The sequence below is a fragment of the Anopheles maculipalpis genome, chromosome 3RL (genome assembly GCF_943734695.1).
Source record: "Anopheles maculipalpis chromosome 3RL, idAnoMacuDA_375_x, whole genome shotgun sequence".
Lineage (NCBI taxonomy): Eukaryota > Metazoa > Arthropoda > Insecta > Diptera > Culicidae > Anopheles > Anopheles maculipalpis.
The window spans coordinates 20535703-20558218 of NC_064872.1; the positions used below are offsets into that span (position 1 = coordinate 20535703).

The 22516-nt window shown below is 40.8% G+C and overlaps 3 protein-coding genes across 5 annotated transcripts in view; 2 read left to right on the forward strand and 1 right to left on the reverse strand.

Annotated features, from left to right (window-relative positions):
• The window catches only part of LOC126564801 (protein PRRC1-like), a 299123-nt gene that overhangs the window by 145203 nt on the left and 131404 nt on the right, over positions 1–22516 (reverse strand). The gene's annotated exons all lie outside the window — the stretch shown is intronic.
• Positions 1–22516, forward strand: part of LOC126563788 (rap guanine nucleotide exchange factor 2) — a 136802-nt gene that overhangs the window by 57478 nt on the left and 56808 nt on the right. The window lies entirely within an intron of this gene.
• Positions 597–3750, forward strand: LOC126564645 (ectonucleoside triphosphate diphosphohydrolase 5). Of its 2 annotated transcripts, none has more exons than XM_050221733.1 (4): positions 597–649; positions 1863–2979; positions 3048–3211; positions 3649–3750. In XM_050221733.1, exons 1-4 carry the CDS (start codon positions 614–616, stop codon positions 3745–3747), a joined length of 1416 nt encoding a protein of 471 aa, XP_050077690.1. In that variant the 5' UTR covers positions 597–613; the 3' UTR covers positions 3748–3750. The 2 variants fall into 2 exon arrangements, with proteins under 2 accessions (XP_050077690.1, XP_050077691.1); XM_050221734.1 differs by lacking the exon at positions 597–649 and adding an exon at positions 1201–1297.

A 22516-nucleotide genomic window follows, 5' to 3' on the forward strand; every position in this document is an offset into this window, starting at 1 on the left:
AAAAAAAATCAAGCAAGTAAGCAGAAAAGAAGCACATACAGTAAATAGAATATAGCATTTTGCAGAAAGTGATGCTGCTTAAATGTTCGCAATATTCAGCCAAAACGCTGCATGAAAGTTAAAAAAAAACACAGTTTTTTTTGTTGCTTTCAGACAATCCATTAATTGTACGAAAGAACTGGTTTCACTGATTGTACCAACTTTTGCGTTTGCAAACGCAACAGAAATCAAGCGAGACATTTTTGTCAAAAGAATATGTTTTTGTATGTTTCACCATGCATGGTACTGTATGAAGTACTTATTGAATAACGTGAAGAAAGACAACGGATTTTTTCAACAGAGAACTCAAAGAAAAAAAAATATGTGAAATGAAAACACCCATCCTATATACACCGTGGTCACAATCAACCGATCTCAATACATCGTGTGAACGCGACACCTAGCAGCCACTTTTGTTTTGCCTTTGCGTTGCGGTGTAATTTAAGTTGGTCCGCGGTAGTAGGCCACTTTGTGTACTTCGTTCTTCGTCAGCCGTCCGGATCGGCCGTCTTTAAACCGAGACTGTCCCAAGTGCCTTTTACATTAAGCAAACTCCGCCCGAATCAGCACCAAAATGCCTACGGCGAACCAAAATCTACGCAACCGGAAGGTAAGTTCCGTGCCGCATATCCCTTTGACAGGGTAGAGGGGTTCGTTTTTCTTGCCTTTTCCCCTCTTCCCTTCATTATCTCTGCGTCTGCTCGGTTGAGCTGTGGGAAATCGAGCCGAAGAAACGTCAAAAACTCTACGTACGTGAAAATGTAAGCAAAAATTCACGTACAACTGTGTTATGTGTGTTTTTTGGGGAAAAACGCGAGTGTCTTTTCTTATTTTGGGGGAAAGTTTTTCCACCCAATTTCCGTCGCGTTCCAGTGCGTGCGGTTGTAGTGGATTTCGATCGCATGTAATCACAGTTCCGTATCAAGCTGCCTCGTTGTGATTTCCAAAGCAAAACGAAAGAAGGAGAAACGTCATCACTGGTGTGCGTTTGTGGCCTGCTGCATGTGTTCGACGACGACATTTCCTGCGCTGTTGCAATACCACCAGTTGGATGCTCTTGGGATGCTGCAACAGGCTGGACCCGCTCGAAGGCAGCAAATCTCAAACTCAAACTGAACGCACCACCACCGATGATATGCGTCTGGGAGGAGGAATCGGTGAAGACGGGTTATGATTTTTGTTGAATTTTAGATAAGATAGCCGATAGAGACCGTCTTCGCATCGGAGGCCAGTCAAGATGGGATTCGAGTATGAACTGGTAATTATACTGTAGGAAGATAGCACGGAAACCGAAACGAATGGAAAGATGTCGAATGTTTCCATGGTTCCATCGCGATTTTTTTTGTCGCTGTTTTAAGCGCCATCCACTTGCTGATGTTGACTATGTTCGGCGATGATAATGAAGGTGATTGTGTGGTGGATGGTACGGTGACGATGATGATGATGATTAGGCAACATCGTCTTCAATTGAATGAGTTGCATGTTTTGTTGTGTAGAAGTATCTTTGCCTTAGAAAAAAACAACAAAATACACTAAAGGCCCCGGGCCACGGGAGGACTCAAATTGTTGAAATCGATGCGAAACTGCCAAAAAATATCAAAACTACATTTTTAGCTTTTTCTCCATTGCCCTGTGTAGGTAGCTTCAGTATGCGTTAGGTTCTTCTTCTTCGAAGCGAGAAAATTACTTAAACACTCACGAGAAACTGAAATTTCGATTTTGAATTTTCCCGAGACTCGAGAGGAGTCATGCAGTTTTCATGGGGCCATGCGTGGCTTAACCTTTTTGCTAAATGTACCTATCCCCTTTCATTCTCATTGCAGCTCCAACAGCAAGACTCATCCGAACGCACACAGCCCCCGGCCGGATCGCGGCGCAAAGGCGGCTCAAAGGGTGGATCCGCGTCCAGCAGCAATCTGCGCTTTAGCTTCATCTGTCTCGTTATCAGTGCCTCGCTGCTTATATTCTTGGCCGGTGCATACACCGACTCGTTCCATCCGATCATCGATGGGATTGCCGGCAAGCTCGGCTACCATGAGAAAATCTATGCTGTCGTGATAGACGCCGGCTCGACCGGGAGTCGTGTGCTAGCGTTCGAATTTCACCATGGTTACCTCGATGGGCGCTTGGTGCTTGATTACGAACTGTTCGAGCAATCGAAACCAGGGCTTTCGGCGTACGCGGATCGACCGGATGAAGGTGCAGCTAGCATTGGGAAATTGCTTGATCTTGCCAAAAAAGTTGTACCACACGACAAACTCTCACAGACACCGTTGGTACTAAAAGCGACCGCTGGATTGCGTTTGCTGAAACCTGCCCAAGCAGAAGCCCTTCTTGCCGCTTGTCGGGAGCTGTTCAAAACGTCCGGATTCCTGGTAAATGCCCAGGCAGTCGAAATTATGGACGGTACGGACGAGGGTATCTTCTCCTGGTTTACGGTGAATTTCCTGCTAGGAAAACTGAACGGTCGTAATACGGTAGCAGCGCTGGATCTCGGTGGCGGCAGCACACAGGTCACCTTTGCCCCGAAAGACGTTTCGCAAACACCACTTTACAAAGACTACATGCACCGAGTGCCCACATTCACCTCGTACGTTGAGGTGTTTACCAACAGCTATCTCGGGGCCGGGCTGCACGCGATACGGCACGCCGTATTTACGCACCGGGCCGCCGAAAATCAAACCAAGCTAGTCAGCGAATGCGTTAATCCCATCATACACGACAAACTGTTCCGCTACGGTACGGGACAGTACTACATCAGCGGTAAGGATAATCCAAAAGCAACGGCCGAAAATCCGGTCGTCGATTATGAGCTGTGTGCGGCGATTGTGAAGCAGAAGTTGCTGCCAACGCTAAAACCGAAACCGGTCACCTTGAAGCAGCACGAAATTTCGGCCTTCAGTTACTTCTTCGATCGTGCCATTGAGACGGGGCTTGTTGGTAATATGATGCGATTTATTGCTCTGGGAAAAGGATTTGACAATAATGCTTTTGATGTTTTTTTTTAGATCCTATTCAGGGTGGTGAGACGACGGTGGGTGAGTTTGTAACGAAGTCACGCGAAGTATGTGCGGAAGCAAACGCTGATCAACCGTTTATGTGTGTGGATTTGGTATTTATCTCTACACTGCTTGAAGAGGGGTATGGATTGAAGGCCAAAACACCGCTGAAGGTAAGAACTCTTGTTGGGTGTGTAGAATTATAGGACGTTCCGTGGTTTATATGACACTTTCCCACGAACCGTTTTTCGTATGGGTTGAGTAAGATGTGAACAGCCATTTTGGTTGTTTGATTGATCCTTAGGTTTTCGTTGGGGTCAAAAAAGAAGTTTATGGAGCGCCCTTCACATTAAAATACATAATACATAAATACATTATTGAATTGTTCAACAACTTCTGTCGCATGCTATGCATGTTAAATGAGAGGGAATATTCAAAAATCCCTCAGTTGTTTGAAAATATTTGAATGAATTTAAAATTAATTGGGAAATTGAGGAAAATACTCAAAATATGCTAGGTAAATGGTTTAAAATTCTGTAAAAATAACTTGCAATTTTGATCAATGCACCTCTACTTATAATTAATTTTTTTGTGTGTAATTTCGTTTTAGCTGTACAAAAAGATAGATGGCCATGAAATCTCGTGGGCCTTGGGATGCGCGTACAACATCTTGACGAGTCGCGAAAATGCGATGAAACATAAAAAATAAGATTTCAGCAAACTATACTGAAAGGACGTGATTCCTCACATAGCTTGGAATCAAATGACAACTATCATCGGGCAAGAAGATGCAATCAGTAGTACACTTTTATCACACCGGACCAGAGACGAAAGCAAAGCAAACGCGAACGCTACTATTTGTTTCTCGGAACAAACAGCAATGAATAGGAAAGACATAGAGAATTTAAAAGCAAAAGATATTATATATTAAATCTACACCAATATATACAGGCAATTATGGAACTGAAGTGGCCACCGAAAGGAATAGAGAAGGAGAAACCCGTTTTAAGGAAGAAGGTATATGTTTTAAAGCATAGCAACGAATCAGCTCCATCCCACCCGTTTACTTCTCGTTTGTGGATGATTTTTTTATACAAAACACCGAATCGATTTTTAATGTACTGTAGTACAAACACATACACGCACCCACAGATAGAATATGGTCCCGCCGTAATAGCAAGAAAAAAGCATACAAAAGACAGATCTATTATTTTTACAAGCAAGACAACCAGGAGAACACATCCTACACATATAAATGGACTATTTGCCAAAACAAAACATAGCACGAATGGTGACGGATGATGCATTTTTCGGTGTTTTTATATGGAAAACGGGAAGCTTGAAACAGGAAAGATTTTAAGGAAACGAAACATAATAGGCAAACTTCTTTTTACGTGAAGAAAAAATAAGCAAACCGATACTATATCCAAGATGTGCCTTTTTTTCTATAAAACTGATCGTATCAGCAAAGGAAACTTAGCATAGAGAAGAGCATAAAGTAATAACAAGACAGGAATACCAGATGATTAATATAACACATACACAGTCACGATATCTCACAAATACACAGCAATGCACCAACGATCGTAATTCCGTAGCCATCAATAGTTAATGGAATAGAACTTAGCAGCACGAGAAGCAAACGTAGGCGGAAATATGGATTAGTTGAAGTAGTGTAGTAAAGTGGTAGTAGTAGTAGTATAGTGGTAGTACCACCAAGAAGAAGAGAGTGGTGAAAGCAATCTAGCTGTTAGCAAACATTAACTGCACTTTCTTTCATGCACCAAACTTCAACCAAATCACACCGAGCACCAACTGTAGTATGTGTGTTTGTGTGTGTAAATTGTGTATACCTTTTCCCTTGTCGTGGGTTCCGCGGACGTGTTTTCATATCCTTTATTTGTTGTTGTTGTTATTGCTGTTGTTGTTTGAAAGGTTTGAAAAAACCCAGCATGAAGAAAGGCCAGTTTGTAAATGGCAGCACTTAAATAGCGAAGATTACATCCCCATTTTAGCTATTATGCAGCATCATAGTAGGCTGTGTGTAGAAAACGAATAGCCAATTATACGTGTTAGGAGCGTATGCGTGAGTGTGTGAGTGTATCTAGTAATAGCTAGTGCTGTGTGCGTGAATCCCAATCACATTCCCCACATTCATCCCATTTCCATTTGTGAGAACGTGTCCTCCTCGGTGAAAGTATAATTATCTCGCGCACCACACATACTTACCACTCGCGTAGATCACGTAGACGTAGCACACATTCGCATTCATATACAAAAAAAGGCTGCTTTAGAACAAACGTATGCACATACGCGCTCAAACACTCTTATTTCATTAGAACGAGTTTTGAAAATACGGCCTATAATTTCACCAAACAAAACAAACAAGAGTTTCCTCTGCTAACGATCACTTTAAGTGAGTAAAAAGTGTGATAAAAAATAGGGAGAATAAAGATGGATGGAAAAGATCGAAACGAAGCGAGAAACAAATCAATTCATTTACGAAGCGAATTAAAAGCAAAACAAAGAATTTCCTATCGTTTGTGTGATCAAACTATCAATCAATAGAAAAAAAGATGCGTTATCGTGCGTTCTTCTTCTGCAACACACTTTTGTTTTCATGTTTTTTATGTTGATTTGGCAAATAAGCAAACGGATGCAATTACTAATAAAAAAAGAAGAAAACCTCAGGGTGATGATGATGCTATATCCCAAGTGGTACGGTTTTTGTAGTGTTTTTGTTAAACGAATTAAATTTATTTGATAATCTGAATATTCACGTCCGAAATACAATGGATTGCTGGTACTGGTTCATATAAAAAGTGCTGATTGGCAGGTGGGGGTCTCTTTTCCTTCTGAGGAGGCCCTTATCTCAGTATGCGGGGCCTCTTACTTGAAGCCCTTACTACGCTACTAAGCTACTAAGCTAATACAGCAAAGCTGCTAACAAGGAACCCCTTTTGGTAGACCTTGTACCAAGCAGTTGCCCTAGGCGACCGCCTACTCCGCTGTTAACTCCTCTTTGTATGATCAAGCGATTGTATTTTTCCCACGATTAAATATATTCACATCAAAATTAATTTTATTTTAAATTTAAGCATTTTTTAAAATTTATATTAAGTATGACGGCTTACGCCGTATTATCAACACCTCGTGCGTTGATTGTTTTTATAAACTAGATTATCGGGGCATTTCCTTCCTGTTTTCTGCCTTATCCCGAGCATGATCGGTTGGTTGATCTTGAGCAGTTCATTTATTTTATTTTTTTTTTTTTAATTTAGAATTGACAGACCAACGAAAAAACTCTTGAGGTTACGCGCAGTCAAAGGAGAAGAATAAGTATATGATTCGTTGTCTCAATTGATACTATTCGTTTGATCAAGCTATTAACAAAATATTCCGGTTTAATCTTTCGTTGGTAAGCGCCTTAGAAATCGAATTCTCGATATGATAGATCCGAATTTCTGTCAACTGCTGAGATTTACTTCTTGGTTTAATGACCTCCTACTAGGACATGCCGCCCATGGCATGGTTTACTAGAATCTCAGATACCACGTAGTTGGAAAGTCAGTCTTCACTAGGGGGAATGGTTCGGATGGGACTTACACCCCGGTCTCTTGCCATGTGAAGACCGGTGCTGTTATTGCCGCACCAACGGGATGTCCTAGTGGGAATAGCTTTGTTGTTTAAAAGCATTTTGAAGTATATAACCTCTTGCTGATCACGCCAACTGATGGTGTTTCATCAACTGTTTTAACAAGATTCTGATTTTCTTGCATCGACGATGGCTTCCAAATCATCAAAAGATCCCTTTCTTTTGAAAAACCTTTTTTTCAGGGTAGCGGCTGAGTTTATCAAGCTGATATTAAACATCTTGATGCAGCTGTATCTGATCTTACGTAAATTAGCCACTTGATAAAATCGACTTTATTCCACAATAAATCCAACTTCTATTGATAATTGCGGATCGATATTCTGTAAACTAATAACCACCAAAGAAAACTTGTGAACTTTTTCAACGTAGCTTTCAGTCTGAGGGAAGAATTTTCGAGGTTCACCATATATAAAACAGCTTTTTGTGTTCTGCTGCAAAAGATATCTTTATTAGAATAGTATCCACGCGTTGCACCCCACATAGTTACAGCTCTGAGAAATGTCCTTTTTCTAGATTGCAAAATACCATAAATAACACAATCTACGGTCTTCCTAACACTACTCCAATGTAAAACAGCGACAGAAACGCAAAAGCATATAATGAATGTGTGCAAATGTTTTCCGATCTCAATTTACCACTACAAAGTAATTACACCATACAGTCACAAACACATACTACAACTTAGTTAGCAGCTAATTTCCGTCGTACATTTTCATCCCCATTCATCCCCAGGAGCAGCCAGTAATTAGCCAAAGTCGGAACGCGCGCGCGACGTCCGTACAAAGGCACGTGGAATTTAATAAACTCTTTCTACGCTTATTGCAGCAGCAGTAGTAGCGGCAGCAACTACACCTTGCGCCTGCTCTAAATGGTTTGCAATCGGAATGCAGAATGCAACGCGATGTGCACTGTACCGAGTGTGAGATAGAAGAGGACGAGGGACTAATGTGGACGATACATCGTGCTTGTTTTACTTTTCCTTCGTAGCGTTGGCACGGTTAATTTGGCATCCACCGTACACCCACTGGCAACCGGATGGGTGGTGATGGTTGGCTTTGTGCAACGGGTACAGCCTCAGCAAAGCGCTACAGCAACACATCAGGACACAGGTCCGGAAAAGCGTATCGAAGAAAAATGTGATTATAAGCGCACACGCGCGGCGTTCCGGATTCGTCCATTCGAATGGATGGCTGCCGGCTTGTAGAAGGTAGGTAGTACAGAGAATACGATTCGGAACAGAAACAAAACTGGAACACTCGGGACAGCTAAACGGGGGGCCTGGGGAGAAATGGCAAATGGTAAAAAGGAATAGCTCTCGCTTGCTAGGTTTTGTAGCATTAAATTCTCATTTCTTTCAATTTTCAATGGCAGCCTGCAATGTGTCATCATGTGCGGTGGGAGATTTTCATTCCCGCTTTTCTTCTTTTTCGTTTGTTCCATTTTCGCAACCATACAAGGGTAGAGACATTTCGAGCTTGGCTTAAGGTGGATGATGATGATGATGATGATGAGGACATTTTGCCAAATTCGGGGGAGTAGTGTGCACCTTTATAGAAAAGAAAGGAAAAAAAGGGAAAAGTCAGAAGCGAATGCACACATTGTTCGATGTTTGAAATTACGATTATACGTTTGTGTGTGTCTTGGGGACGTTCGTCGGGACCAATTTAACGCAACCATCGTGATCGAAACCGTACCGTGGGAACGAACGGTCCGTCTCATACGATAAAGGGAAGAATGAAAGAGGTTTCCTTTGTTTCGGTACAGTTTCCGGCTAGTTTTGTGTAGTTGCTTGTTCAAAATTAAATAAAAGTGAGTTTAAAGCATGTTTCTAGTGCAGAAATTTAATTTTTCAAGCTATTCCTAAAGCTTACTTAATCGTACACTCACGTGCTTACAGGAATTGACAGCATAAAAACATCCTTTTTGCTGTGATTATAATATACAGAGTTAATCAATCCATAAAACAGGTGTTAGAATAGTAAAAACAAAGCGGCATTCGAGATAAACAACATTTTCCGACTTGAGCACACATAACATCATTTTAGCTACGCTGTTTCAATTGGTAACACAATTTCCAAATATTTTAGAACATCGTCAGATTCGACACTTTTTCTATACTTTAACGATGGCTACATTGATCATACAAAAGAGGGTTCTTGGATTGGATTTTTGGTACTGAGCGACTAACAATCCAAGAGTCTTGAGAAATGAATCGCAAATGCTAAATGGAACATCAGAACCATTCCGAATCCAAGCCAAGATCAAGATATGGGAAACAGTGCTGAATCTGATGGCTTTCTAAACCAATTGCAAGTTGTTTTATTGCTTGAAACAGTGAAGCTAAACTGATGTAATGTGTGATCCAGTCGATAAATGTTGTGCTTTTCTAATCCTGCATCATTCATCATTGTGTATCATTTTCAAAATTCACTGTTAGGACACGTTAGTACTACGTTTGGAACGATTGTTTTTTTACCGAAAAATGTGTCTATACTTTTACCGAACATTCGGTTGAATAGGAGTTGTATTGACCAACTTTATGTTGAAAAAGCGTTTTATTTTAATGCGCTTCTTTATACGTTATTTGTTACATTTAGATACGTTTTTGATATTTACGCCTGAAAGTATGCTATTAGTATGTTTATTCCATACCACACGACTGGATTATTTGAAATTTTATATTTGCCGACAGCTAAACCTGTAAATGAGATGAAAAACGTGGCTGAATTGTTATCGGGAGTTAGGCGGTAATTAAAAAAAAGGTTTGGATTTTAAGTTCCAAGAAATACTGAAGATCAAGCATTTATTATCACTTCCTCGAATATGATTTGCTGCTTGCGCATCATAACGAATAATTTTTTACATTAATGAATTTTATTTGAGACAAGACTTGCTCAAAAGTTAGTTTATCATTTATTTAACCTTGCTCATCATTGCATACGAACCGAATAAAACAGATTGAAAAGTGTTGCCAAGAAATGGAACAGCGCTGATTTGAATACATGTTGGCTCAGTTGTGGTTTTTTTTGAAACATATTTTGCGATGGTTTAGTAGTGTTGCTGGTATTTTTCTTTGAAATGCTTTCACGAATAAATAGCAAACACGGTTACACTGACAACTTAGCAAAAGGTGTCATTTTCAACGTGTAACTGTGCGAAACTTTTCACCTGGACCAAGCGAAGAATTTTAACAACCTGCTCGACAGCGCTGCCGACAGGTATGCGATAAAAGGGTGGCGACAAAAAATGGCTTCCTCACCATTTTAAGCAATGGAAAATAGAGAGAGATTTCAAAGAATCGTTACAGCATTTTTGTTTTGGCTGTGCTTTACCCCCTACGTGAAAAAACAAAAACGAGATAAACAAACATAAAAGACAGCTCGATTGTGGGGAATGGATTCAAGTGCACCGCCTACGGAATGGTTGGCTGATTGACTGTACGGGGTTGGGACCGTTCGCGGAAACGGCGTTGTCTGTGTCTGCCGGGAGCTGTCTGTCTGTTTAATTTAATTTATAGCTTTGTATTGATTTTATTTCACATCGCATTCGTTGCTTCCTGTGAGGATTTCTTTTTGCTGGTTGCATCACTAGTTGTCGGGGGTTTCGCTTGCAACGATCCTTTTATGTTCATGAGATTCTTTTTCGATGCGAGAGTGTAATTCTATTTTAAAGGCAGAAAGTAGAAATTGAAATGTAAATCTGTACAGAACAAATCGATCCACCGAATAAGGATGTTACTGTTGGGAAAGTATTCGCTTATGCAGAACCTCAGCTTCATTCTTATTCTAGGCGTTTTCAGGCTAGGTTGTCCGTTCGAAGTATTTTCGGGCTTCAGTTCAGTTGCGTGAATTGATTTATTCACTTATCTGTATTTAAATACATGATCAGGTTCCGGGTAGCATTTGCTTGAAATATTTGTACAAGGTTCTAGTGAGATTTTCAAAAATATTTGGCCATTAGTTGAGGATACTATCTGCACGAGTTGAGGATTGAAAATTTAATTAGACGTAGGAAATATTTTTATATTATCATAATAGAGTTCATGAATTAAATTTGTTTCTAATGAAGCTGAATAGATTACCTTTACTTGTAGCTTAAAATCCTCCGCATTGTTGAAATAATATCTCATACGACAATAATTGGAATATATTGGAGTTTTTTATTTGTAAATTGCATAAATTACGGCGCTCTAAGCTGGGATTGGGAATTTTCATAATAAATACTGTGCTTTTTTCCTTCAAAATTCAAAGTCTTAATAAATATGTGTAAATCTAGTTTTTTTGGTCCTTAAAGAACAACTTTACGCCTTGATAGTTATGGTGTTTTGTATTGAAAATAGGTTTCCAAATATTGTTTGGATAAAAAAATATTTTTAACGTATTCGAAACATGCAGCAACTATAGGCGAAACATACAAATATTCAATACTCAATTCGTATAAATGGTTCACATTGAACCGATTAAATACGAATCTGGGTTAAGGGTTTACACGCTCACGATTTGCTTCTTGTGCAAAGAAAACCGTGGCGCAATAGATATAATCTCAAAAGATATTTCAAGCGCCTTAAAGTATGCAAAGATACAAAATAATTCATTACACGTATAATTGTAGTTCCAAGTGTTTTTTGTTTTTTGATTTGTTTTGTAAATTACAAAGTAGAACATAAAAAAACTTATTATTTTATCAACGACAACTTCAACATTTAACAAATATTTAAAATGTTAAGTCACGTATTTAGTGCAATGTGCTAGACAAAAATATCAGCTGCATAGCGAAATATTAGAGGCCTCTGCTTCAAAAATCTTCTTCTGTTGACAATTTTCTAATCAGCTTTTGTTCTATGGTCGCTTTCGCAATGCCACCCAAAACTAGCACACAATGCCATAACATCACAACCCTCCCCGTTCGCAACAATGCCAGCATAATGTACTCATCTTGTCTGCAATTATGACATGGGTGGGTCGCCGTGTCGCGTGGAAGCAAACAAGCGGAAATAATTTTCAATCATCCTTCCCATTATGACATCCCGTCGTCATTTCCAATCCGCGAGAATATATCACGGGTGCTTTCCCATCATCGTAGCCGCAACGTTTCAGCATTTCCGGATGCTGCTGGTACGAAGCCCAAATCCCGCAAAGCACATGCTCGTTGTGCTTTAAACAGGGAACACTGGCACACAGCAGCGACGCACAAAGCGAGACACGCGTTCAGAGGGTACGGCAACGTGATTCTCAGAAGCCGACGTGGCGCTCGTGCTGCTGCAATTCAATCAGAACTCATTTTCCGCAGGTAATTTCCCTCTTATTTCTGCCGTTTAGCTCATAATAATAAAAGTTCCCCTGGGTGGGTGGTTGGTAACGGTTGGCGGGGGGGGGGGGGGGGGGGGTTAAGACGAGGAGAGCGGTGTGAACGTGGCGTCTCGAACGTGCCGGCATTGACTTTCGACTGCGACGGAAGTTTCGGTACCTTCGGTGTCTGACGATGTGGTGTGGTCGAAAAGTGAGTTGGGAAAGTTTTGGCGATAGTCGAAGAAGTAAGTAGAAAGACGGACGAGATGTGGTAGGTGTTAAGGGTGAAGGGAGAATGCGGAATGTTTACCCACCGGTTTGTAAGGTGAAATTGAAACGGAAATAACACTTTTGCTTCATTTCAGGTAGTAGGTAGTGTCGAGTTGGAGATACTTTAAGACACCGATGGATTCGAATGAGAACAGTAAAGGGAATAGATGATAGATAGGCATGTTGCCAACACATCTAGAAATCTATTAAATTTTAGTTAAACATCCAAAGAAAGTACTAACGTAACTAAAAAATTCGTCAGAAACGCAAAAAAAGATACGATTGTATCAAAATTGCATACATGCAGGCGCTTTAGTCTGAACCGATTATTTCATCCCTAATGTATGCAACACGTGCATACATCGTGTCAAAGAAAGTTCAATATTAATATTGTTTGTACTAAAAATGTTAGTCCAAAAAACATACGCATGTTATTGTTTTTTAGCAGTAAAGATTTAGTACAAACGCCTAAACTATCGTAAGAGTCAAGAATTTAACCTTTTAGTCTACAATAAAACGGAAGCAAAGGAAAGAGTAAATTGCTTCAATGATTACAGAGACATGGCCACTAATTTCCTGTCATCTTAACCTTTCCACACCGGAGCGATCGTTATCCATTTGCTTCACATTTACCGCACAACCGCAAGAAAACGGCCACACGGCAGTGTAAAGCGAAGCTCGAAAAACTGTGCTGGAGTGTGTGAGTGCTTCTGTAGCAAAAGAAATCGGTGCCAAATCGGTTGCGGTACAGTCACTGTGGTCGAAATAATCAGTTAATGCTTGGACCGAAAACACACCGACACACACACACACACATACACACATGTAGGTCTTTGTCCCAAAACGATGATGGCGTTGATGGCGATGCTGGTGGTTGTCCTTTAAGATTCAATCGACCGCACAACGACACTAGGAAACTGGTGCTCGGAGAACCACTTGGAAGTTGAAGAAGAAGTTTTTCCTCCCTAGCTTTGCAAGGGGTTCCGGGAAAGTGGGATGATAATAATGACCAACGTCGAGTGGAACGATATCATCTCCAAGGATCGTGGTTGGTTAAGAGTGGTGCCATTCTGTGTTCGGCAGTCATTAGCATACGCGTCCTCACGCTGTCGGAAGCACTCAACCTCAACATATCCGTGCCAGTGCGGTTTGTTTCTGCGGAAACTCACAGGCTCACAACACAACACGGACAAGCTAGGCTAGGCAAATGATAACCGTTAAAAGGACGAGTAAATCTTACCTTACCTCTCGATCGGTTTTGTGTGTGTGTGTTTTGTTCGAATGGGAGGCACCTCATGTGGTGCATTTGCTGGCGGTTGTGGTAAGAAGTTAGAGAAGAAGAACTTCGACGCAAGGTGGAAGGATAAATGATGTTTTGCAGTAGATGAAAACCGCAACATTTGCTACGTATCACACCGAAACCCAGGGAGAGAGAGAGAGAGACGATTCAGACGGACGGGACGGACGTAATGACACGTCGTGCTATCATCACCAACCGGATTTCAAACCACCGGTGGCCAACAAGATTCGGTCCAATTTTCATTCATTTGCATCGTTTGCCGTATTTGGGGGAGGGCCACTACATTTTAAAGCGGATGGATAATTTGGGTCACATTCCACGCGGAACGGGTTTTGTTGATGATGAGTTAAACTTTGAACGCATGCAATAGGTTCTAGGCACTGCCGTGGCACTGTTTTACACTTGTGATCCCTGCACAAACTCGTATGTTTACGATGAAAGCTCCACTAAAACAAAAAGAGGCAACCAATACATACACACAAAAAAAGTTAGACACGTCCCTCCCTCTCTCTTTAGATTATGCTCGGTAAACAAGGTTTTTAATGAACTGAAAATCGTCGTCAGGGTTTTTATAGTGTGTTTTCCTTGCTCGAAAGAACCATACTCTTGAGGATGAGTTTGTTTGCGTATTTAAAGCAGCGGCACGCTCGTTCGAGGTTTGGGATATGGAGAAGCACAAGACGTTGGGATGGAAAAGCGTTAAAAAAAATCTACTTTAAAACGCACCGCGTGTTGTGTAAAATGAAGATGTGTACTTTTCTCGTTTGTCGGGTGGTAAGGATGTGATGACTACAGCTTAATTTATTCCCATCATGAAGCACGACTACACTTGAAGACGCTGATGATGAGTGGTGTGCATCGTACAAGCATACCTAAACAAGCTCAAGATGGGGTCGCTCAAGGGTCGCAATAGTACTAAGCAAGATTTTTTCGTAGTGAGTTTATATTGTTGTTTCGGGATTTAAGATTTGTTTCGGTTTGTAATTAAAGTGATACGAAATGCGTGTAAGGATTGCGGAGTGAATTTAAACAAATTTATTCATTCTAGTAAGATTATACATTACCTAAAAGTTTGCAATTTGCTTGACAAAAGTATGAAAGGTAATTGTTCTCTGAATCTGTATCTGAAGTTGATTGAAAGGCATAGGGCGTTTGTGATCAAGTTTAATTTTTAAAAATTTTGATCGACCAACGTTTAGCTACTGGCACGGATCGGAAGTGATCGATGAACTTGAACGATATTCTTCTCTTCTAATTCTATGCTAAAATACACCTACGCTACGCTCAGCCCTTGACTATTCGCCTCGGAAGCAGAGACGTTACAGTTGACTTATTTGACGATGACAATCTCGAGGTGATAGAGAAATTTTAATTTCTTCGAACCATCGTAGCTGGACAACAGTGTGGGTAGCAAAAACCTAAGGCACATTGTTAAGGGAAATCGTGCCTTCTGCGGGCTCTACAAAACTCTGACGATCCAGAAGCATCCAGCAATCCAATCTGATGGCCTGAACTATGCTGACGCCATATCATTTGTCCTTTGTCAACAACAGGTGCTAAAGCCAATCTTCGGTGGTAGGTGGAAGAAGGTTTCAAGGTAAATAAACCACTTGCCCACTGAACTGTTTGGCGATGCAAATATCCAGAAGGTAATCAAATCCGGCTGGATACGATCGTCGGGACACGTTATAAGGATGTCAGATTCATACCCCACTAGAATAGTACTCAAGAGGCACTGTGTCCGGAATTTGCAGACATCAGAGAGAAGCCGTGTGCACCAAGTGCATAGCAGTCTGTAGCTAAGTCGGTAATGAGATCAACGTGGAAAATATGACTTCTCTAATGTACTGCAGCAGAAAGATCCGCGATACAATTACAATCATCTTTGCTCACTTACAACACGTGCTGTTCGTTTTCTTATTCCTCTCTGCCCTTGGTTCAATTATTCAATCAATGGGTGCTTAGTCCTGTCTTCCTAGTACGTGACCTTGACAATGCCCCTGGGATCCTGGGATTGACACTTGACAATGAGCTTCTTTTAGAGGACCACATCGCGAAATTCGGCTTATCGGACACTTTGACTTATTCTATCCTCCGACTATCCTCCGAGTTCTCGGACCCTCAGTGCTTTAGAACGCTGTATTGTGGCCTGGTTCGACCGATACTTGAATATACGAGTAGTCCCTCAGGCACTGCCTCGACCGCCCCGTTGCTGTGTCATATTTTGGAACTCCTTCCATTGGAATCCAGACGATCCCAGGCTCAAACCATATTTATCGCTGGATCGATTCTTGGAGTTTCCAACACGCCATCCCTCCTTTCTGTTACTCCTTTCTATGTCCCATCACGATCCCTTAATCCTCGTCAACCTTTAATGATTCCTGCTAGCTTGTTTCCGTCATTTCAATGCTTTTTTCTAACCATTTTGACTTTGGCCGCTCTTTGTCTTCTTTCCGCTCTAGACTTTCTTCCACTCTTACTCACTCATACTTCTTAATGTTCCTCTATTCTAATTCTTTGCACTTTACTTCGATCCTGGCTTAGTTTTTACTCTGGTTCCTTCATGTTACCATAGTTTTTAGTTTTAAAATTAGATAAAGTTTGTGATGAGCCCGTGAGGCAAACAGTTTTTAATAAATAATAACAATAATAACACTGAAGGATCTTTATCCAATGGGACGATATTTTTCGATGCTCAGCCAAGAGAGCCATCTCACATGTGATCAGTTTTCTCTCGTGGGCAAGGCGCTATAGAAAATAGATCGTCTCTGAATGCTAAAGGAGGCTTCTTTATGATACTTCTGCTTGGCTTAACGACCTCTATGGTCGTGCCGACTATCGAAATGGCTTTCTAGACTGCCGATACCACGTAGTTGGTTAGTCAGTCCTCACTACAGGGAGACGGTCCGGATGGGATTTAAACCACGGTCCTGTCGAACAACAAATAGAGTAACAGAACGTGGATAAGAATTAGCCGAAAAAATATTCGTCAGAGAAAATCATTATGAGTTTATTAAGATCACTAGAATAATTATTTTGTTTTACAACTTAAGGCGCCAAACACATGATTGCTTTTCGAACAATAAATTATAATACACTGACGATGTCCTTCCGTTATCGACCACCAGCTTGTCAAGCTTACCATTAGTGTGATGAAACAGTTTTTGTCTGCTTTCTGGTAAGTTGCCCTGTCTGCCCCAATCGAGCGTCACAGCAAAATGAACTTAAACACAGGCCAAAAAAATGGAAAACGTCATCGAATTAGCGTCGGGCTACCGGATGTTCCCGGTGTGTATCGGAGCAGGAAACACGCTTTTGTGATGTGAATGCGAAACGCCTTCGAAAGCAGGAACGCTTCTTCCTTTCCCGGCAAAGTACGCTCGGGGGACGTGTTTGGTGTCGTTAATGTCGTTGTTGCCAGCTTTCTGAAGCAATGGAATCAATCAGGGAAAGCGCCGTTTCTTAGTTTTTGTTCACATGGTTTTGGTGCAGCTTGGACGTGAACGTTGCCTTTGTTGCGCTTTCGATACGAGCTTTTACGGTTTCTGCCCAAATTAATCATTTCCATTACGTCCGTTTAGTGTTTCAATTGCAAAAAAAAAAAAAACCATTCCGATTCGTTACGGTGTTCAATATTCGTAAAAAGCAACCTAAAAAACATATTTGATGAATTGGATGACACTAGACGCTCATGGATGGGTATGTATTGTTGTTTTTTCTTCTTCTAATAATACTTGGCTCGGTGTATGCGTTTGTCTTGACATCAGCACCAATCATGAAATTGTTATTCAATCAATCGATGTACCCTTACCTGGTACGGGCGTTTACAAATTGTTTTGTACGAATGGATGAATTTTATAGATTCTAGTTTTACAGAAAATCATCATTTTCAACGAAGATTGTTCAATCTTAAAAATTGTTCTTCAACTTCGGTTGAGCGAACCATTTTTTTCTCACAAACAAACCACACAAATTGCCAGCTCTTCTCCCGGTGTCTGATTGACAATTGCTTGGATCCGATCGATTCCAATCCAGAGTGGACTCCCTTTTTAGGTTATGTACACGGGTTTACCGATTTTTTATTTTCTATTCGTTGACAGCGCAATAAAAAGAAAATTTAAACGAACCGCCATCAGAGACGGGTGGTTCAAAGACTTTAGCAGCGAAGCCTTGCGCAGAAAGGCATGAGTTCGAGGGAAAACGATGAAGAATGGAACCGGTTACGCCTGCAGAGGCTGAGTCACATTAAACATGGACGGGTTTTTGATGCTGCTATTGTTGTGTGTGTGTGTATGTGTGTCTGTGTTTTGTCGAGGGCAAGCAACTAGCGAAACGGTTCAAGGTTGTTGATGGAACGATATTTACGGTTCAATAGATAAATTGATTACACAACGGTGTGCATTTGGGGTGGGCGACTCGTTTGCCACGTTGGTACGTGGGCCGTGTACAAGTTGGTCATCTGAAACGTAAAACTAGCGTGTAACAAGAAGCTTATTTTACGGCTCTGAACTAGAAACGATCGGTGAAATCGTAGTAATGATGACATTGTAACTGGTGCTTGTTTCCGTGCCTGGAAATAATGTTAGACAATACTTAGAAAAAGGGTGTACGAGTATCATAAAATGTGCAAGCAGAAAAAAACGGTTTTTTAAAGGGCAATTTTAAGAAGCTTTTTGTAGTTATGGACAAGTACTTCATGGAAGAACATACATGGAGACGCCTTGTCATTCGTAATTTGGTTTGAGAGGAAAGGTGAAAAATATAAGTTACTAAAAAGTTCTAAAATAAGTTCTAAAAAATAAGAATAACTTCTGTATTTTGTTAGAACGACCTGGCTGGAAAGCTAAATGAGAGTAAATTTTGTTTGTCAAAAAATAGTATAAAATGTATTTTCTTTATATTCAGATACATATAGTTTATTCTCATTCAGCAATGCTACAAAGCCATAGGTATAGAATAAAAAAATGCTCTCGTTTTTTCAAACTAATTTAACTGCTATAACTAATGCTTTTTCCACGTACCCTAGCCAAAAAAATCATAAAAGACAAGGCGTCTCCATGGATTTTTACGTGAAGATGTGCATGTGACGTGTAAATAGTATAAAATTTATTTGCTTAAGAAATTGAGATAAAAGTAACTGAACATGAATTGAGGCAACACACGGAAAACGATAAAATGAGATCAGTTTTGCCATTTAAAGAAGGATTTTCTAAATTCAATTATTCTATATGTTTCAAATTGAATTTGTCTCTTTTTGCTCCAATAAGAATTATAATTTCTGTTGTAAAAATGTCACAAGTCCATAGGAATCCAATCCAAAGGAAAAAAAATGTAATTCCGATCCAGTCGACTAGAATATGTCTTTATCCATTTCGTTTGTGTTATTACTTAATCAAAATTTCGTTTATCTGTCAAGAATCGTATAAAAACTCCGAAAGAGAATTTAAAAAGAAGCAATCAAAAGTGAATATGACAATATTTTGAATAATTTCGGATAAAAAATCAATTAGAATTGTTTCAATTACATGGTCTATTATTTCAGTTATTTCAAAGATGATAGATGGAGACGCCTGGTTGTTTGTGTACAATATTCATGCAACAAAAAAATCGTATACATAACAATTTTAAAATATTTGATTAGATAGACTATCAAATACTCAACGCTACCAATAAAAACAAACAATGGTAATGGAATTTGTTTTGTCCTAGTCTGAGCATAATACCCTAACGAGTAATTTCACCTGTTTATGTCATACTGCCTACTTGAAAGTAAATACACCTCCAGCGCTTATTTGTGGCAAAATTATTACACTAATCCTGCAACCAAATGCAGGAGTTCGCTCCCTTTCCTATCCCCTTTTGTCCGTTGATTTACATACGTAATTCATAATCTATTCTCGTTCTCCTAAACTCGCTCCAACCGCCCCCCGAAAAACATTACTCGTGCGGTAATGGACGATTTCCTTACCGGGACAACGGGCACTGTAAAGCCTACGAGGCACTTCCGTCGAAGCTTCTCACGCGTTCGCACGGTCGGGTTTCCATTGTGCCGGTGCTGTCTTGTGCCGGTAGCAATGAGTGAAACCCGGTACTTATGGTAACACTGCATGACCTCCGCCCGTGTCCTTCACACACACTCACACACGCACTGTAATCCTTTCCGTATCCTCGTTGCGCATCGGTTAATGGTTTGTATCGAAGGTACAACTTGACACTCGATGGGCAACCCCGGAAGCTTGTGGTGTATTTCAAAAAGGGCTAGTGAAAGAGAAGAGAGAGAGAGAGAGAGAGATGTACGGGGGAAAGATTATTTATCATACCAATTGCATGCTCAAGAGGTGAAGTCTTGGGTTGGGTATGGCAGATTGCAATCTCGCTCCGGTAGGATGCTGTTCGTAAGTGCTCGAGCATGGTGTGTACAAGCATTGGTACACATAGTGGTACAATTACATGGCATCGGAAAATGCATTTGCGCCCGAAGGTGTACGCCCGATCGATCCAGAAGCCAAACGCGTGGATTAATCGCGCTCGAGCACATAAATCTATGCCTTTCCGGTGGGGTGGCGATCGGTGCTGGTGGTGGGATTTGCGGTGTTTTGATGTTCCGGAGGCGTATTGCGGTTGCGTGCGGTGTTTCGCGTTTGCGTTGTGATAATGCGATAATGAGCAGCCCGTGAGCGTTTGGTCAATGGTCAATAGTGAGAACCGACCACGGTTGACCACAGATCCGGGGTGGGATGAAGGTGATGTAGGTGCTGAACTTACGCGTCCAGCTGTGCGATGGGAAATTTCACAACACGTTAATGATCTGTTTTCCATCAAGCCAAGGGTCAGCGGTGCCGAAGCGAAACGGTTGTCTATCAAGCTGATGGTTTAATTGATTGATTTACGAACACAAGCTCGCTATGACCTCTGTGGTGGAGTAAAATTGTAATTTTATTTTGTTTGTGCGTGTTTTTTTGTTCCTCTTACTCGGATGACACTGGTATGAGTACGTGTCATGAAGCGCTTGGTAGTATGTTGGTCAACCTGACAATCTGTACAGCGGATGACATTTTTAAGCGACAGGAAATCAGTGAACAATAAAAAGGTGCTCAGGAAAACAGTCCACAAACCCACACACACACACACACACACACACTCCATTAGCGTGTGCTAGTGTCGGGTTGATCGTGTGGATAGATTAGGTTTAATTATTGCAATCAACCACGCACTAAACGCTCGTTAGCCGTGTGAAAAGCGTACCACATAATGAACCCGGTATGGACAACGGACATAGGCGAGCCCGGCTTCATTGCATGTGGAATGGTCGTATGGTTTTTGGGGGTGTCAAGTGAGGTTGTCAAGTTTGCCTGTCATTGATCGTTTTATTTGTTCGTAAATACATTGTAGCGAGGTTGATAAGTGTATCATGAATGGTTGATTAGTGTGTTGGTTTTGTCACCCTTTTCTCCGGTTGGTCTGATTTAATTTGTTCTGTTGTTGAAGATATGCCTGTCATTGGGACGTAATTTAATGATTAATTAAACTGATTGGTGCAAAAGAAGGTTTTTGGAACGGTAATTTACATTGTTTAACGGTAGACGATGTTGGATAGGATATGAAAGCGAATAGGAATGGTTGACGCCTAAATGTATGTATGGGAATAAATATGCCTAAACAATAAATATCGGCCGGTTTGTTCAACCGTAGAGATCAACTAAGAATGAGCAGGTACTCGCGGAGGTAAAAACTATTGCTTGTGAGAGGGAAAGAGACATTTATGATTCAAATTTTAGCTATTTGATACCAACTCATCCAATCCTTTCTTACCAAACTGAGAATACTCTTGGCAATCCTAGCTTCATGTGCTACGTTTTGCGTACATTTTGGCGTTTTTCGCATAGTGACGAAGCAGTTTCTGCACGGAAGCCTTCTCGAGTTTTTTTTATCAGTTTAAGCAAAAAAAGGAAAATGTGTTCAACGAACGACTTTTGACTACATCGAAAACAAACAGTGCATTGAAATTGACAATTCTTAAGGCTGCCCAGAATATGTTCTTTTAATGTTGTACTTAGCGTCTAGAAACCGTTCCAAGGACCAATAAAACATGTATTTATGGAACGTTTTTTCACCCATCGTGAGAATATGGATTTTTATTTCAGACTTGGGGCAGCTCGGTGGTGTAGGCGCCAGTGGCGCCGGTCTTCAAACGGCAGGACCGAAGTTCAAATCCCATCCGGACCATCCCCCTGTAGTGAGGACTGACTAACCAACTACGTGGTATCGGCAGTCTAGAAAGCCATTTTCGATGACCGACGTGACCTTACAGGTCGTTAAGCCAAGAAGAAGAAGAATTCAGACTGATTTCTAGATGATCTAGAGATGATTCAATATAAACCGATTCAATCAATTTATATTGAAATAATTTCATACTTCCAAGAGCTACAACCCAAAACACACAATTGCGTAAAATTTGGTTGTGAAAAATAGTAAATTTGAGCGGTTTTTTTTTCATAACTATTTCAACCTATTAAAATTGAGCTTTTTCGACAGTTCTTACAAAAAACTTGATCGCCATTATTCACTTCTGTCTTGTTTTTTTTTTCTTCTCTAGAACAATAAATTGCCTACAACCGCTCGTTTAATAACTTCCATGATTAATTGCACCGTTGACAACAAAACAGTTTCCAAAACAGCAATCGATCAAAGGTGAAACATTTCACCATACTAAAACAAGTATCATCCGTCACGGATATTGGTCTGTCTCGTCCCGGGTTTGTCTGGCCAGCTAGCCGGTTCCCTTTTTTGTGTGTGATTTTCGTTAAACTAATTGGTCTGACATTCATGTGGCCATCCGATGGGAGCGCAGGCTCACACAGTGTATGCACAAACTTTTCCGGTTTTTCATACATGTCAAATGGAGTAAAACATATTATAGTCTCCGCCGCTTTTGCTAGCCTTTCCTTTCCGAGCTTTACCCCGT

Bases quoted from the DNA above. Each gene is read 5' to 3' on its own strand.
- LOC126564645 (XM_050221733.1), top strand. From the start codon at position 614: ATGCCTACGGCGAACCAAAATCTACGCAACCGGAAG. The intron at 650-1,862 runs GTAAGTTCCGTG...TTCTCATTGCAG, and splicing joins AAAATCTACGCAACCGGAAG to CTCCAACAGCAAGACTCATC. The intron at 3,212-3,648 runs GTAAGAACTCTT...ATTTCGTTTTAG, and splicing joins AGGCCAAAACACCGCTGAAG to CTGTACAAAAAGATAGATGG.